Source organism: Chenopodium album, chromosome 19 (genome assembly GCF_948465745.1).
Source record: "Chenopodium album chromosome 19, dcCheAlbu1.1, whole genome shotgun sequence".
Lineage (NCBI taxonomy): Eukaryota > Viridiplantae > Streptophyta > Magnoliopsida > Caryophyllales > Amaranthaceae > Chenopodium > Chenopodium album.
The window spans coordinates 7,994,982-8,009,297 of NC_137852.1; the positions used below are offsets into that span (position 1 = coordinate 7,994,982).

A 14,316-nucleotide genomic window follows, 5' to 3' on the forward strand; every position below is an offset into this window, starting at 1 on the left:
GATTTTATACACCCAACCACTGCCAATAGCTCTTTTTCCTGGAGGAAGATCAACAACAGACCACGTGCCATTGCGTTCTAGAGCATCAATCTCATCTTGCATAGCCTTACGCCAACCGACGTCTTTAACCGCCTCTTTGAAAGAGGATGGTTCCTTTCCCTTAGTAATCGTCGCAAGAAAACACCTGTGTCTGTTAGAAAAACGATTATATTCGACATGACAAGCTATAGGGAAAGGTTTACCTGAGGAATGTGATTGAGTAGGGTCGAGAGTTGATGTAGAAGGGTCTATATGTTCAGTAATAATAGTATGAGTGACATAATTCCGATGCCAAGAAGGAGCCCGCTTTTCACGATGACCACGACCTAAATTATCCGACGAACTCCCCCTCAAAAATTCCGGGTTTAGAAAAATATTTAAACCATCTAATTCTTGCTCACGAACACTCGAGCTTAAATCTTGAATATCGGCCTCACCGGAGCGCACCGGAATATTTTCCGGCGAGGTTGGTGGCTGTTCCGGTGAAGCAGCCACCTGTCGTGACTGTGCAGGTGGCGTGGCAGATTCCTGCGGCAGTCGACAGGTGGCAGGGACGGTGCAGGGGGGCCGGCAGCCAGTGCCCGATGGAAAACCATCGGGCTGGGTAGTGTGCTGGCTGTCACGCCCAGCTACGCTGCCAGCGCCCGATGGAAAACCATCGGGGAACCAGCTTGCTGGCGCTGCTGAGCTTGCGGCCTGCCAGCGCCCGATGGTGGGGCAGTAGCTCGAGCAGGCTGCTTCGCAGCTTGGCTACGGTTGGGCGGCAGCTCCCGCGGCCGGGCTGTGGAGTGGGCTGTCTCGGGCCCCGGAACATCAACCAAAATATCGCCCACCAAAAAATTACCACCCTCGTCATAGTCATCCCACACCGGTGGGTTTGCAAAATACCGTTCCCACAACCTTTGTCGCTCATCCGGAAGAGATTCAAGGTACGGAAATTTATCCTCAAAAAATTGTACATCACGACTAACAAAAAATTCGTTAGTATGTAAATCATAGAGGCGCCACCCTTTCTTGCCGTGAGGATAACCAACAAAGATACATTTTCTACTCCGGGAAGCAAACTTGTCCTTAACATGAGGACGATTAGCAGCATAAGCAAGACAACCAAAAACTCGCAAACTATTATATGAGGGTAACTGACCAAATAAGAGCTCGTGAGGGGTTTTACCTTTCAAAACCGGTGTAGGAGTGCGATTAATGAGATGCACCGCAGTCATAACACACTCACCCCAAAAATACTTTGGCAACTTTGCTTGAAACCGAAGAGCACGGGCCACATTCAAAATGTGACGATGTTTACGCTCAACCCTACCATTCTGTTGAGCCGTGTCAACACACGATGTTTGATGCAAAATGCCCTTTTGTGCAAAGAATGACCCCAAACTCAGAAACTCTTGACCATTATCACTCCGAACCACCTTTACCTTCTTGCCAAACTGAGTCTTTGCCATAGCACAAAACTCACGAATCAACTGAGAAGCCTGATATTTACCAACCATCAAAAACACCCAAGTAGCACGAGAAAAATCATCGACAATGGTTAGAAAATAACGAGCATCACTACTAGAAACAATCTTATTTGGACCCCAAATATCACAATGAACTAAATCAAAAATTTCAGATGCTTTATTCATACTTAACGGAAAAGAGTTTCGGGGTTGCTTCCCCATAAAACAAATGTCACAATCAAAAGAACAAACTGAGTTACTACTATGAGTACTACGACTACTAGAAACTCCCGGAAGAGAGCTCACAACTTGCATTGACGGATGCCCGAGACGCCTATGCCATTATAAACTTGCATCTGAAACAACCACTTTGTTCGCCTGCAGATTCCGAGCACGAACCAGGCGAAAAATATAGACCCCATCACATTGGACCCCCGCTCCAATCAGGTTCCTTAAACTGCGGTCCTGAATAATGCATAGCTTGTCAGTGAACATAATAAAATAACATTGTTTTTCTAACAATTGAGACACGGATAACAAGTTGCATTTAAGAGCAGGAACATATAAAACATTATCAAGAGTTGAATTATCAGACAAAATAACTCTTCCTTCCTTCGTTGCCGTCGTGCTCTTCCCATTGGGCAAGCCAACAGGCGAAGAGATGTCATGTATATCAGTAAAAAGATCAATATTACCAGACATATGGTTTGAAGCTCCAGTGTCAATGAGCCAATCAGTGGAATTATATGAAGGAATTATGTCTTCGATAAGTGCAATTACTAGATATATCAAGGATCACTATTATGGAGATAATAAGTTCATTCTATTGGGGCGTCATCCTCTGTTGCTAGACTATGAGAGATGATCTTTGGGCTAGTCAAATAGCCCAAAGCCCTTTAGAATGGATCCTATATTGGTCACATACAAGGGTATTGGGTTAAGCAAGTAAGAGGCCCATTAATGGGCCTCATGAGCAATTAATTAGTCATAAGCAAGAGTGGGCTAAGTATAGTTTGAGTGGGATTAGGAATTGGGCTTGGATTTGGACTTGGACTATTATTTAGAGATACGATCTATAAATAATAGCCTTGCCTAGGGTTGATTTACAAGTCACAATTGACATACAGTGAATTGTGAATCAAGCAACCATCATCCAAAAGGCCCTCACTCTCTCTCTCACACACGCACGCCCCTCTCACTCCCCTCTCACCCACGGCCGGCCACCCCTAGTGGCCACGTGGTGTTTGCGCGGTGGTTCTTGGCTAGTTGATCGTTCGTTCATCTCCGTAGAAGGTCGATAGAAGTGTTCTTTCGCGACTAACTAGCATTAGTGGAGGTCTTAACTTGTGCCCGTGGACCAAGTAGAGGAATCACGCTTGAGGTTCTTTATCTCCCCTTGTTCTTGCTCGATCGCACGTGGAATCACGCTTCAAAGGTACAATTATTTGTTCTTTATGTGTTATGCATTAGATCCTTGGATTAGGTACTGTATGAATATGATTCATGTTTATTTCCGCTGCGTAGTACCTATAAACTCCTACATTATACGTACCAAGTTTATTGCCATCTGACGAAGAACCAGACTTGGCACCCTTTACAGCAGACATGAGTTCCTTCCACTGAGCATTGGAAATCGTTGGAACACTCCCACGATCAGAATCAGAAACCGGCTCATTATTACCACGAGAGTTACCTACAGCACCAGCAAACTCACCCTTACCCTTACCAGACGACCGACCACCACTACCTCCTCGACCACCACAACCACCACACCCTCCACACCCCCCACCCGGGAAGCCATGGAGCTGATAACAATGGTCCTTATCATGACCGGACCGTTTACAATAAGTACACTCAATCCGCTCGGAAGTCCAACCGGAAGCCGTACCTGTTGCATTAAAACCAACAGTCGCAGAAGAAGAAGAGGTCTCATGTGCCTCAGACACAGATTGCTTACGCTCATCAGCAACAACTTTAGCATAAGCAGCATTCATACTAGGCATGGGATCACTCATCAACAAAGTAGACACCACAGAATCAAACTTCTTAGGATCCAAACCAAGACAAAATTGATGCAATAACTCATTCTCATGCAACTTAGCATATTCTTTCGCAGCGGAACAAGTACAAGCAGGCAATTTCACATAACTAGACAATAAATTTTGCAATTTATTCAATTCACCATAATAAACTGCAACAGAACGACCTCTTTGCTTACAATCAGCAATATCATGTTTCAATTCAAAAATACGAGGACCGTTACCAAGAGAATAACGATCACGCAAATCATCCCACAAAGTTATAGCATCATCAGGAATAATAACAGTAGAATTAATAGAAACATCAAGAGTATTATAAATCCAAGCAACAACAGTAGAATTAACAATACCCCACTGCCGAAAATCAGGATGCTTAGGATCGGGTTGAACAATAGAGCCATCAACAAACCCGAGCTTGCTCTTGGACCGAAGATTGTTGCGAATAGACCTCGACCACTCTTCATAGTTGTCGACAGTAAGCAACACCGGACAAAGCACCGTACCAATTGAGAACCTTCACTCGGATGAAGATAATAATCGGTGAAAGGCTCGTACTTTGGAGGAGGAGAAGGAGGAGGCGTTGCATCACCACCACTAGCCATCACACATACAAAAACGAGCAACCAAACAAGAAACCAAAGGGGCAGCAACGAGGAGCAACACACCAACACCACGCAGCCCCAACTTAGCACTACGCACAAGATAAAACGCAGCACCACAAACACAACTTAACAGCAGCAACGTAGCACCACAAACACGCCTAGCACCACTCACAGGGCAGCAGCACCACACGCACAACAAAACACAAGACAGCAGCAACGTAGCACACCAAGAGAAGCACGCACACACGCACTACACCCAACAGCACACCACGCAGCAACACCACACACCAACAGAAGCAGCACGCAAGAAGATGCGCACCACACACACAAACAGCACACGAACTGAATTTAGGGAAGCAAGAACCCTAAATTCGACTAATGGAAAAAAAATATAAAAAAAAATAAAATTGAACTTTGTGGGAATTTGTAAATTAAATTGAAGCCTAATCACACAATCAAATTCAATTTGCGGAATAAAATCAAAAAAACAAACCAAGGATCGAAACAATTCTCTAGAAATTAGAGAGGCTATATACCATGTTAAAGTGGAGAAATATTGGAGAAAACGGCTTGGCTTCGTATTGATTATAAACGCATATATATACACAATACATTAGGAAACCTAATTAGCCTAAAACTCCTAAACAAGATAAACTTTCCAATAATACAATATTAACATATATAACAAACCAAACTCTAATAAGATTTGAATTTGTGACTTGTTTGTCATATTGATGTACACTCTTGATATCATGATGGTTGAGACTCAAGAATAAGTTATACACTTTATTTTACTTAATTCAAATAATATTCTATAAAAATGATTTATGTTTAATAAATAAATAAAATTTTAAAAAAAATTCAGCAAAAAAAATTAAAAATAAGAAAAATAAGTTAACTTCTGTTCAGTAAAAATAAATTTTGATCATGTATTAAAAATTAATAACTTTAATGAAGAAGAAAATTTTAATTTTAATCCATATTGTTAATTCAAGTTCAGTAACCATAATTTAAGTTCAACAAAAATAATTACATATTTAAAAAAATCAACATACATACGAAGTATTAAGCAAACCCTTGCATATTTGCCAGCCTTTTCTTAAATATTTATTTGGTGACGATGTAGATGGTAAGATTTCTACTAGAGCAAGGTGACAAGATAGATAAAAATGCTATGAACAAGAAAGACAAAACAATAAGGGATATTTACGACCTAACAAAAATTAGGAAGGATGATAAAAACAAAAAAAAAAAAAAAAAAAAAAAAAAAAAAAAAAAAGAAGAAAACCGATGAGAATAAATTAAAAATAAGTTGTTGGGAAACTATTTTAAGAAAAACGGGGAGAAATAAAGAGGATGAATCAACAGAAGCTAAAACAGACAAGGAAATCAAGGTATTACGTAAAGAGCACAACACATTACGAGCTGAAAAGACGAAAAATGGTTGGAGGAGCAGAACACAACTCTAATGGTTGTGGCATCTTGTATTGCAACCTTGTCGTTCCAAGTCGCAATAAATCCACCCGGAAGCGTTCGGCAAGATAATAGTGACAGTCATGACTCATGAGGCAGGCACTTCCATAATGTCATACGATAAAGATGTAGGTTTATACAATGTCGTACAAGTTAGCAACACTATTGGACTTATGTCATCGCTGAGTGTCATCCTTCTGACCTTCTCCTTATTAGCGGCCTTCCTTGTAAGCGACATTTTGTGTTCATTTTGAGGGTTACTTTGTGGATTGCTGTAACCGCAAGTGCAGCTACTTACTTTTTCACGATAGGGTACCTTATAAATGAGCTTTGGGACAAAGCTGCCCTAGTTGAAGCTATGGAGTATTCCGTCAAGATATGGCTATGGCTCATGTTAGTGATACTCTTTGGACATGGTTTGCGCTTCATATGGATGTGTCTCGGTCATAAGTTGAGGTTAGGGCATGCTTGGATTGGGGGTAATACATTAAGAGGGTAATAAAAGTCAAACTAAGCAAAATGAATGTGAAAATAGGGAAGAAGGAGATAGTAATGGTGTGATTGTAAGAAGATTATGTATTGATGGTATGGTGTAAGGTGAAGAAAGAAAAATCAATACCCTCATTTTGGGGGTAGTAGTTACACTAGGGGAGGGTGGGTAACTATTACCCTCATTATGAGAGTAATAATTCCTCCATCTCTCTCTTTTCCTCTTGGCACAACTAGTTTATTTCATTTGTAAGCACCATGTCTCCTATAACAACACCTCTAATTACTTTAGTTTTTTCAAGTTTGACTTTTATTAACCCCTTAATGTTTTACCCTCAATCCAAGCATGCCCTAAGAGTTAAAAAAGTTTTGGGAACTGAAGATTTATGTTAATATGTTTAATTCATCGATCACTTAATAAGTACGTACAACTAGTCCAATAAGGCATGCTGCTTATTTATTAAATAAAATATACCATCGTGTGTGTTTTCATATAGATTTCACAATGTACTTGGTCATAAAATGTTTTATGTGTGTTTTCATACTTGGTCATAAAATGCACCGTTCGGGTTTGGGAAGGTGTACAAAATCTTGCAATTGCAACCTTAGAGATTTTTATTCACCTTCTTGTACAAGTAAATATATTGCTCTTTTTTACATTTTTTTACAAATACAAAGATGTATCACATTCATATTTTACCCTGAGTCAAGTCGCCTCATATATTTCTTATATGATCGCAATATAGTATTTATGGAGAAGTAGGTTATTAACTTTTCAAACTTAGATTGTATCATTTAATGAGATCTGTTGAATCTTAAAGGTTTTGATGATGATAAACTTAAAACTAAAACAAACTCAACTTATAAAGGTTTTATTAGTGTTGGATTAGTACAGGTGAAATAGATCTTGGTGATGGAAGAGTAACTCAAGCTAAGAAGACATGAAGATGTCTTTAAAGAAAAGTTAAACAAAGAAGAAGAAGAGTTATCTAATAAAAACTAAGTTACCTAACAGGATTATTCTACTGTGTCATTCTTCAAAGAAGGACACCATCAGCATGTTATGGTTAGTCAATTTTTCCTTTATTTTTATAAGTCAAAATGTACTATACATATATGTATAATTGAAAATACATGTATTTTTGTACAGAATACATAATCAAGTATTTGAAAATTTATTTTTAATTTTTAAAATCATCCAGAAAATTAAATTATACAATCAAAATTTAGATAATCAAATATTCATCATCGTTCTTAATTGTTCATCATCATTCTTCATTTGTGATCTTAATTGACGGAACTCAAACCGAAATTCCGACCAACGAACAAATCCTCCAAAGATCGAATTTTTATTGGGTTTTCAAATCTTATTCTTAATTCATATTTTTATTGGGTTTTCCAATATTCCGATCAACAACCCGGCGGCTTTTCGGCATTCACGGCAGCAGCTCAAGGTTTCCGGCAATTGTTCTTCTTCTCCGGTTGAAAATCCGTGATTATCATCTGGTTGTTCGCTGCCCAGCTATTTCGTATGTGTTTGGTGCAAGAATTGAGAATACATTAACAATAATGTTTGGGAATGGGTGGATGAATGAAGAAAAATGATGAGAATACATTAACAGTGAATGTTTGGGAATGGGTGGATAAATGAAGATGAATGAAGAACGAACATTGATGATGAACAATTTCAATTTTTGGTTTTTTTTTTTTTTTTTTTTTTTTTTTTTTTTTTTTTTTTTTTGAAAAATTGGGATTTTTTTTTTAAATAAATGTGATATAAAATAATACATGTATTAAAAAAAATACATGATATAAATACAATTTTAATACATTATGGACATAGAAAATAATTCAAAATAAAAATAAAAATACCAAATATAAGCCAATTAGATTTTGCCATGTCAACACTTTTTTATGGTGTCATTTTTAAAGAATGACATTGTAGAATTTTTATACCTAACAGGAACTTGAAGACAGCAAGTTGAGGTGTCAGCTTGGTCTGCGTTTGAAGACAGTAAAGAACTTAGTCTGCGTAAAGCCCAAGTATCTCACCAATACAGAATCACGGCGCAGCGATATTTATTTAGTTAAGATTTTATCTTCTAGTTTTATTGTTAAATATGTTAAGTAGATATGTATGAAATCTATTAGAAGTGTGACAAGTTTCTTGGCAAAATCTATTAAAACGAAAATGATAAAAAGATAGATTTTTAGAAAAGATTTTCTAAATGTTTTATTTCTTAAAATTAGTTTATCATAAAGATATTATTCTTTTTGATAAATCTTTCTTTATCTTATATATTTTCCGAAAAGATTTTCTTCTAAATTGATTTACTTAAAAACCGTGTTTTGAGATTAGGAAAATTAACATCTCTATCTTTTAGAAAACCCTACTAGTTATACGAGTCACTCTTGCATAAATAGTAGAGATCTCATTTTACAAGTTTTTGTGATTTTATGCGTGAAAAAATCTCAGAGCTTAAATTGGGTAAGTTTGCCAAGCTTCTAACGTTGTCATATTGCTCTTTGCCGCCGCACCGCCAGTCGCCGGAGTCGCCGCCGCACCGCTTGTCCGCCTCGCCGGCTGCTCCATCTGCATACACACACTCACGTTCTTCAACTCTTCTTGCTGCCAACTTGCCAAGTAAGTTTGTTTTTAAGTTTTTAAATTTGTAAATTATACCCAAATTGTTGAATTGTTGGGTTGAGTACTTGAATTTGTGATAAATTGAGTTGATTATGTGATTTAATCTAGTTAATTAGTGTGTGTTCTATTGTTTTTTGAAATTGTTGATAATTTATCAATTTAGGGAGTTAGGGTTTCTGATTTTTTAGAAATTGAATTGCTGCTTTTTTTTTTTTTTTTTTTTTAGGAATTGAAATTGTTTCCTGTAAATTGATAATTTGATATTATAAATTATTTCCTGTAAATTGATATTATAAATTGAATTGATTAATTGATGATTTCATATTAGAACTTAGGGTTTCTGTTTTTTTTTTGGAATTGATTAGTTTGGATAATTGCATATGTGGATTGTAAATTGAAGCATTTGTGGTTTTCTTAATCTAATTGTTAATGTAACTTAATTTTCAGAATGAAAAGGAAAAAAATGTGTGATATCACAAGTTTCTTTGGTCCGAAAAATCCCCCTCCTCCACAAAGTCCTCCTCCTCCACAAAATCCTTCTCCTCCACCTCCTCTTCCTTTACAAGATCCACCACCTTCACCACAAAATCCTTTTCCTACCACCTCCTCCACCACAAAATCCTATTCCTCCACCTCTTCAAAATCTTTCTCCACATCAAGAAAGTGAACAACATTCTTCTCCATCACATAACTTTACTCTCAATGAAGATGGACAATTTATTCCTGAAGTTACTTCAAGTCCTAGAGCTCGGGTTAATGATGGAAGATTAAGTGAAGATGATATTGCTAATCTTCCACAAGACCCGGGACAAAGGAGAAAAATGAGTGATTTTCATCCTGATGATAAAGATTTAGTGAGGAGGACATACCTTCAAAGAAAGCCTTGCCAACCTCAAGATTTTGAATATCCTCAAACATTTTTCGGAACCAAGAGGCGTCGATTTAATGTCAAATGGTTTGATACTTGGGGCACTTGGCTGGAATATAGTGTTTCCAAAGATGTTGCTTTTTGCTTCATTTGCTATCTATTCAAGGATGATAACACTGTTGGAGGTGATGCTTTTGTTTGTGATGGTTTTCGTGGTTGGAATCGATTAAACACAATTCGAGATCATGCAAGCAAACACATGAGTGCTCACCACAAAGCTGTGACTGCCATGGAGTTATTCAAGCAACAAAAGGGTAGTATTATCACTGCTCTATCAAAGTAAACGGCGGAAACTAGAAGTGCTTATCGTAAGCGATTGGAGGCTTCAATCACAACCATTAGGTGGCTTTTACTTCAGGGGCTACCTTTTCGTGGTCATGATGAAAAAGAAAGTTCATTGAATAGAGGTAATTTTATTTCTCTATTGACTCTTCTTTCTAAACATGATCTTGAATACTCCAAAGTTGTTTTCAAAATGGCACCCGGTAATTGTCAACTTACTTCTCCAACTATCCAAAAAGATATCATCCATGCTTGTGCAAAAGAAACAACTAAAGCAATACTTGAAGATCTTAATGGTGGTTTTTTTGCTATCCTTGCTGATGAGTCTGCCGATGTTTCCGATAAGGAACAATTGGCTCTTTGTTTGAGATATGTTGGTAAAAAGGGAGAAGTGTGTGAAAGATTTCTTGGTGTTGTGCATGTTGCTAATACTACTTCCTTGACTCTTAAAGCTGCTATTGAGTCATTACTCATGGAGTATTCTTTGACTTTCTCTCAAGTTCGGGGTCAGGGCTATGATGGGGCAAGTAATATGCAAGGTTCAATCAATGGTCTCAAAACTTTAGTATTAAATGAATGTAAACAAGCATACTTTGTACATTGCTTTGCTCATCAACTTCAATTGACACAAGTTGCCCTTGCTAAAAAAAATTTAGATTGTGCTTGGCTATTTGTTGATGTACTTGCACCTCTCTTGAACTTTGTGGGAGGTTCACCTAAGAGGAAAGAATTTCTTCGAGAAAAACAAGCTGATCAAGTTGTTGAGGCATTATCCTTAGGTGAAGTTGAATCAGGAACTGGTTTGAATCAAGAACGTGACTTAGGTAGACCTTGTGACACTCGTTGGGGGTCTCACTTTAAAACAATTTTGAATGTGCTTGATTTATATCCTACAATCTTGAAGTCTCTTGATTCCATTGCCGAAGTTTCTGATACAGTTGATTCAAATAAAGCACAATCTATCACACACTTGTTGATGTCATTTGATTTTGTATTTGTGGCACATTTGATGGTTGCTATATTTGGGATTACAAATGAGTTGAATGTGGCTTTGCAAAAACATGATCAGGATATTGTAAATGCAATGGAAATGGTTGATGTAACCAAGTTTAATCTGCAAAAGTTGAGAGATGAAGGATGGGATTCTCATTTGGAGGAAGTTACTTCTTTTATGGATAAACATGGAATTGAGGTTCCTAATATGGAGGGGAGATATCATGTTCCCGGGAGAAGAATGTATAGAGGTAATGGCCCACAAGTGACAAATCTTCATCATTTCCGGGTTGAAGTTTTTCATAGTGTCATTGATCTTCAACTATAAGAATTGGAAAATAGATTCCCGGAGGTAAGTAAGGAACTACTTATATGTATGTCTTACTTTAATCCCACTAATCGTTTTGCTTCATTTGACAAAAGTAAATTGATTCAACTTGCCAAATTCTATCCTAATGAATTTCCAAGTAATGAATTGAAATTTTTTGGTTATTCTCTTGATAATTTCATCGTTGCTATGAGAAATGATGAGAGGTTTTGGAATTTGAAGAGTCTTAGTGAGCTTTCCGTGAAACTTGTTGAGACGGGAAAGCATGAAACCCATGAATGAGTGTACTTGCTTTTGAAGTTGGTTCTAACTCTACCCGTTGCAACGGCAAGTGTAGAAAGGGTATTTTCAGGAATGACGCAAGTGAAAGATAAATTGCGTAATAGCATGGGAGATCAAATGTTGAATGATTGCTTGGTTACTTATATAGAGCGAGATATGTTTTTGAATGTTGACATGAATGATATTATAGATCGATATCAAAACATGAAAACTCGTAGAGAGCAATTGTAATTTCCTTTACTTGATTGTAATATGGATATTTATTACTTTCGGAATGTATTTTTTTTAAAAAAAATATTAGCTTTTTTTTTAATATTCTTGCATTAATTATTGATTAGTAGTCGGTGGTGACCTAGCACCCAAAAAATCCTGGATCCGCCATTGATATTAGGTGTCATATACTTTGTATTGGTTGGGCCATTTGGGATTTAGTGTAAATTTATCATTGCATACAATTTTGTAAGCTTATATTGTGAAGCTGTGAGCAGTAGTACATTGGGAGTATGAGTGAATCTAAGTGTGGGACTTAGATTGGGTGTAGGATAGGGTCCTACTATGTAGCAAGTTCATTTTGAAACTTGTGAGTAAAGGTTTGTTTATAATAACTTGTAACTTGGTGTTTGCCCTATTATAGTGAAGTAGTTTTGGTGTTTGAAATCCCTTAGATATGGTCGAGGTTTTACTTTCAGTTGGGCCCTGGAAGGTTTCTTCGTAAAATCTTGTGTGCATTTGCAAGTTCCTTTATGCTTTGTTTTATATTCCGCAAAAGTAGTCCCTACGAACTCACATACAGTTCAAATCCCCCCCCCTCTTGTAGTGTTCGTCTCAACTAACAAGATCATCCTATAATCAATGAGATACGAGGAGCTTTATTTTTGCAATCTCCTAAGCTTTTTCAATGCAATACAATCAAAGAAGGTGCTAAAAATGTTAGTAAATCAACGATAGATATATAGTTGTTGAAGAACAAAGATAGTGGTAACAATGGCAAAGCAATGTGGCAGCAACATGCATGATAACAATTATAATTACAGTAATCTAGGCCATGTTGAAGGTTCTTCCATGCTACTGAAAACCAATGCATTTTACATTTGATTTGGGTTAATTAGCTGATATTAAGAAAATCTCACATGTGAGTAGAATTGTTATCCTTCATTAAACGGATGTAAAACAATATAAGTAGGGAGAGTGGGAACCGGAAAATGTTGGAAGCGTATCCCGCATTAAAGAAACAGTAAAAAAAAAAAAAGTTATGTCTACGACTCCAAGCCTATTTGACTTTATTGTTAGTTTAGATGAACTACTACGAGAGGGGGGGTGAATAGTAGTAGGTTCCAATCGCGGAACTTAAGCGAAAATAAACAATAAAAACATAAAGAAACTTAAAGCACACAGCAAGTTTTACGAGGAAACCATCCAGTGCCTAACTGGAAGTAAAACCTCGGCCCTATTGGGACTTATAAACAAATTCCACTATAATAGGCAACTCTCCTAGTACAACCTATTACACAGACCTTTGCTTCGCAAGTTCCTCCTAAGACACTTGCTAATTGATAAGAACCTATCCTATCAGACCTAAGACAAACTCAGGCACCTTTTTCGACCCAAGACACACTCAGGTTCCTTTCTCGACCTAAGACACACTCAGGTTCCTTTTTCCCACTTGCAACCCAAGACAGACTCGGGGTGACTAACTACCACTCGAATTTTAGAGAATTCAAACTCATACACTCAAACGTGAATTTAAGAGAATTCACAATCTCTCCCCAAAAACCAATTACAACTCAAAGACACACTCTAACACATAAATGGAAAGCTACACATGAAACCCGAAATCAAAAATGATAAAGCTTAAACCTTTGGCAAACTTACTCTTAAGCACTAAGTGATTTTCACGCTTAAAACTCTCATTTTGCTACGCTGAAATACTTCTATATTTATAGGAGTTCCTCAGCTTCTCAAATTAGGTTTTCCGCAAATAAGATAGATCAAACAGAAATCTGATCTTATCTTCTTTAAAACCGAAACCAAATAGATTTAATTTCGTTTTTCTGAAAACCAGATTTTATCAAATTCGTTTTTATTAAAAGATAAAATTTTATAAAAAAAGATAAAACCAAGTTAAAACAGATTTTATAAGATAAAATCAATTAAGTACTTTTTTATAAAACTCATAATTATCTTTTACGAATTAGTTAGTTTGCCAAGCTTTATCTGATTTCTAATAAGTTCCAGGCATATCAATCATTTACATGTTTACATCATCCTACGAAAACAAACTTATCTTTTACACAACTATAAGTTATGAAGTCCATCTTCTTCGGTTGATATCTTGATCTTTGTGTTGATCCTTGATTGTTGAGGCTTGCCCCAGCATTACACCAGAACTAGGTCGTTACAACCCGTTTGAAGTTCCTGTTGAGAAACCTCGGGAAGTTCCATTGCTGGAACTCTTCCTCTGTTCTTTACTTGTCCTCATGGATCTTCTAAAGTTCCTTTGCTCCAGTTCCTACTTCAGCCCTCTATGCTTACTGAACCTGCCAACATCACAACACTAGAAAATCCTTATTAAAAGGAAGTTTGCTCAATTCTTAGTATCATCATCAAAACCTCATAAGGGTCAAAAATTTCCCCCTTTTTGATGATGACAAACTGAGCAAACTTTTGAGGATGATAAGTAAAGAAACAGAAGGTTAATTTTTCATTTTTCGATTTTTTCTTTTTTTTTCATATAAGCAAAGCAAAGAAACAGAACATAAATAA

General features: G+C 37.0%; 1 protein-coding gene across 1 annotated transcript; it reads right to left on the reverse strand.

Annotated features, from left to right (window-relative positions):
- Positions 1-1,832: 1,832 nt before the first annotated feature.
- On the reverse strand, positions 1,833-4,131 carry LOC145593937 (uncharacterized). Its single transcript, XM_081650295.1, has 3 exons — positions 4,085-4,131; positions 3,043-4,043; positions 1,833-2,251 (listed from the first exon to the last, which is right to left on the reverse strand). The coding sequence occupies exons 1-3, from the start codon at positions 4,129-4,131 to the stop codon at positions 1,833-1,835; spliced, it is 1,467 nt and encodes a 488-aa protein (XP_081506421.1).
- Between the last annotated feature and the right edge of the window lie 10,185 nt (positions 4,132-14,316).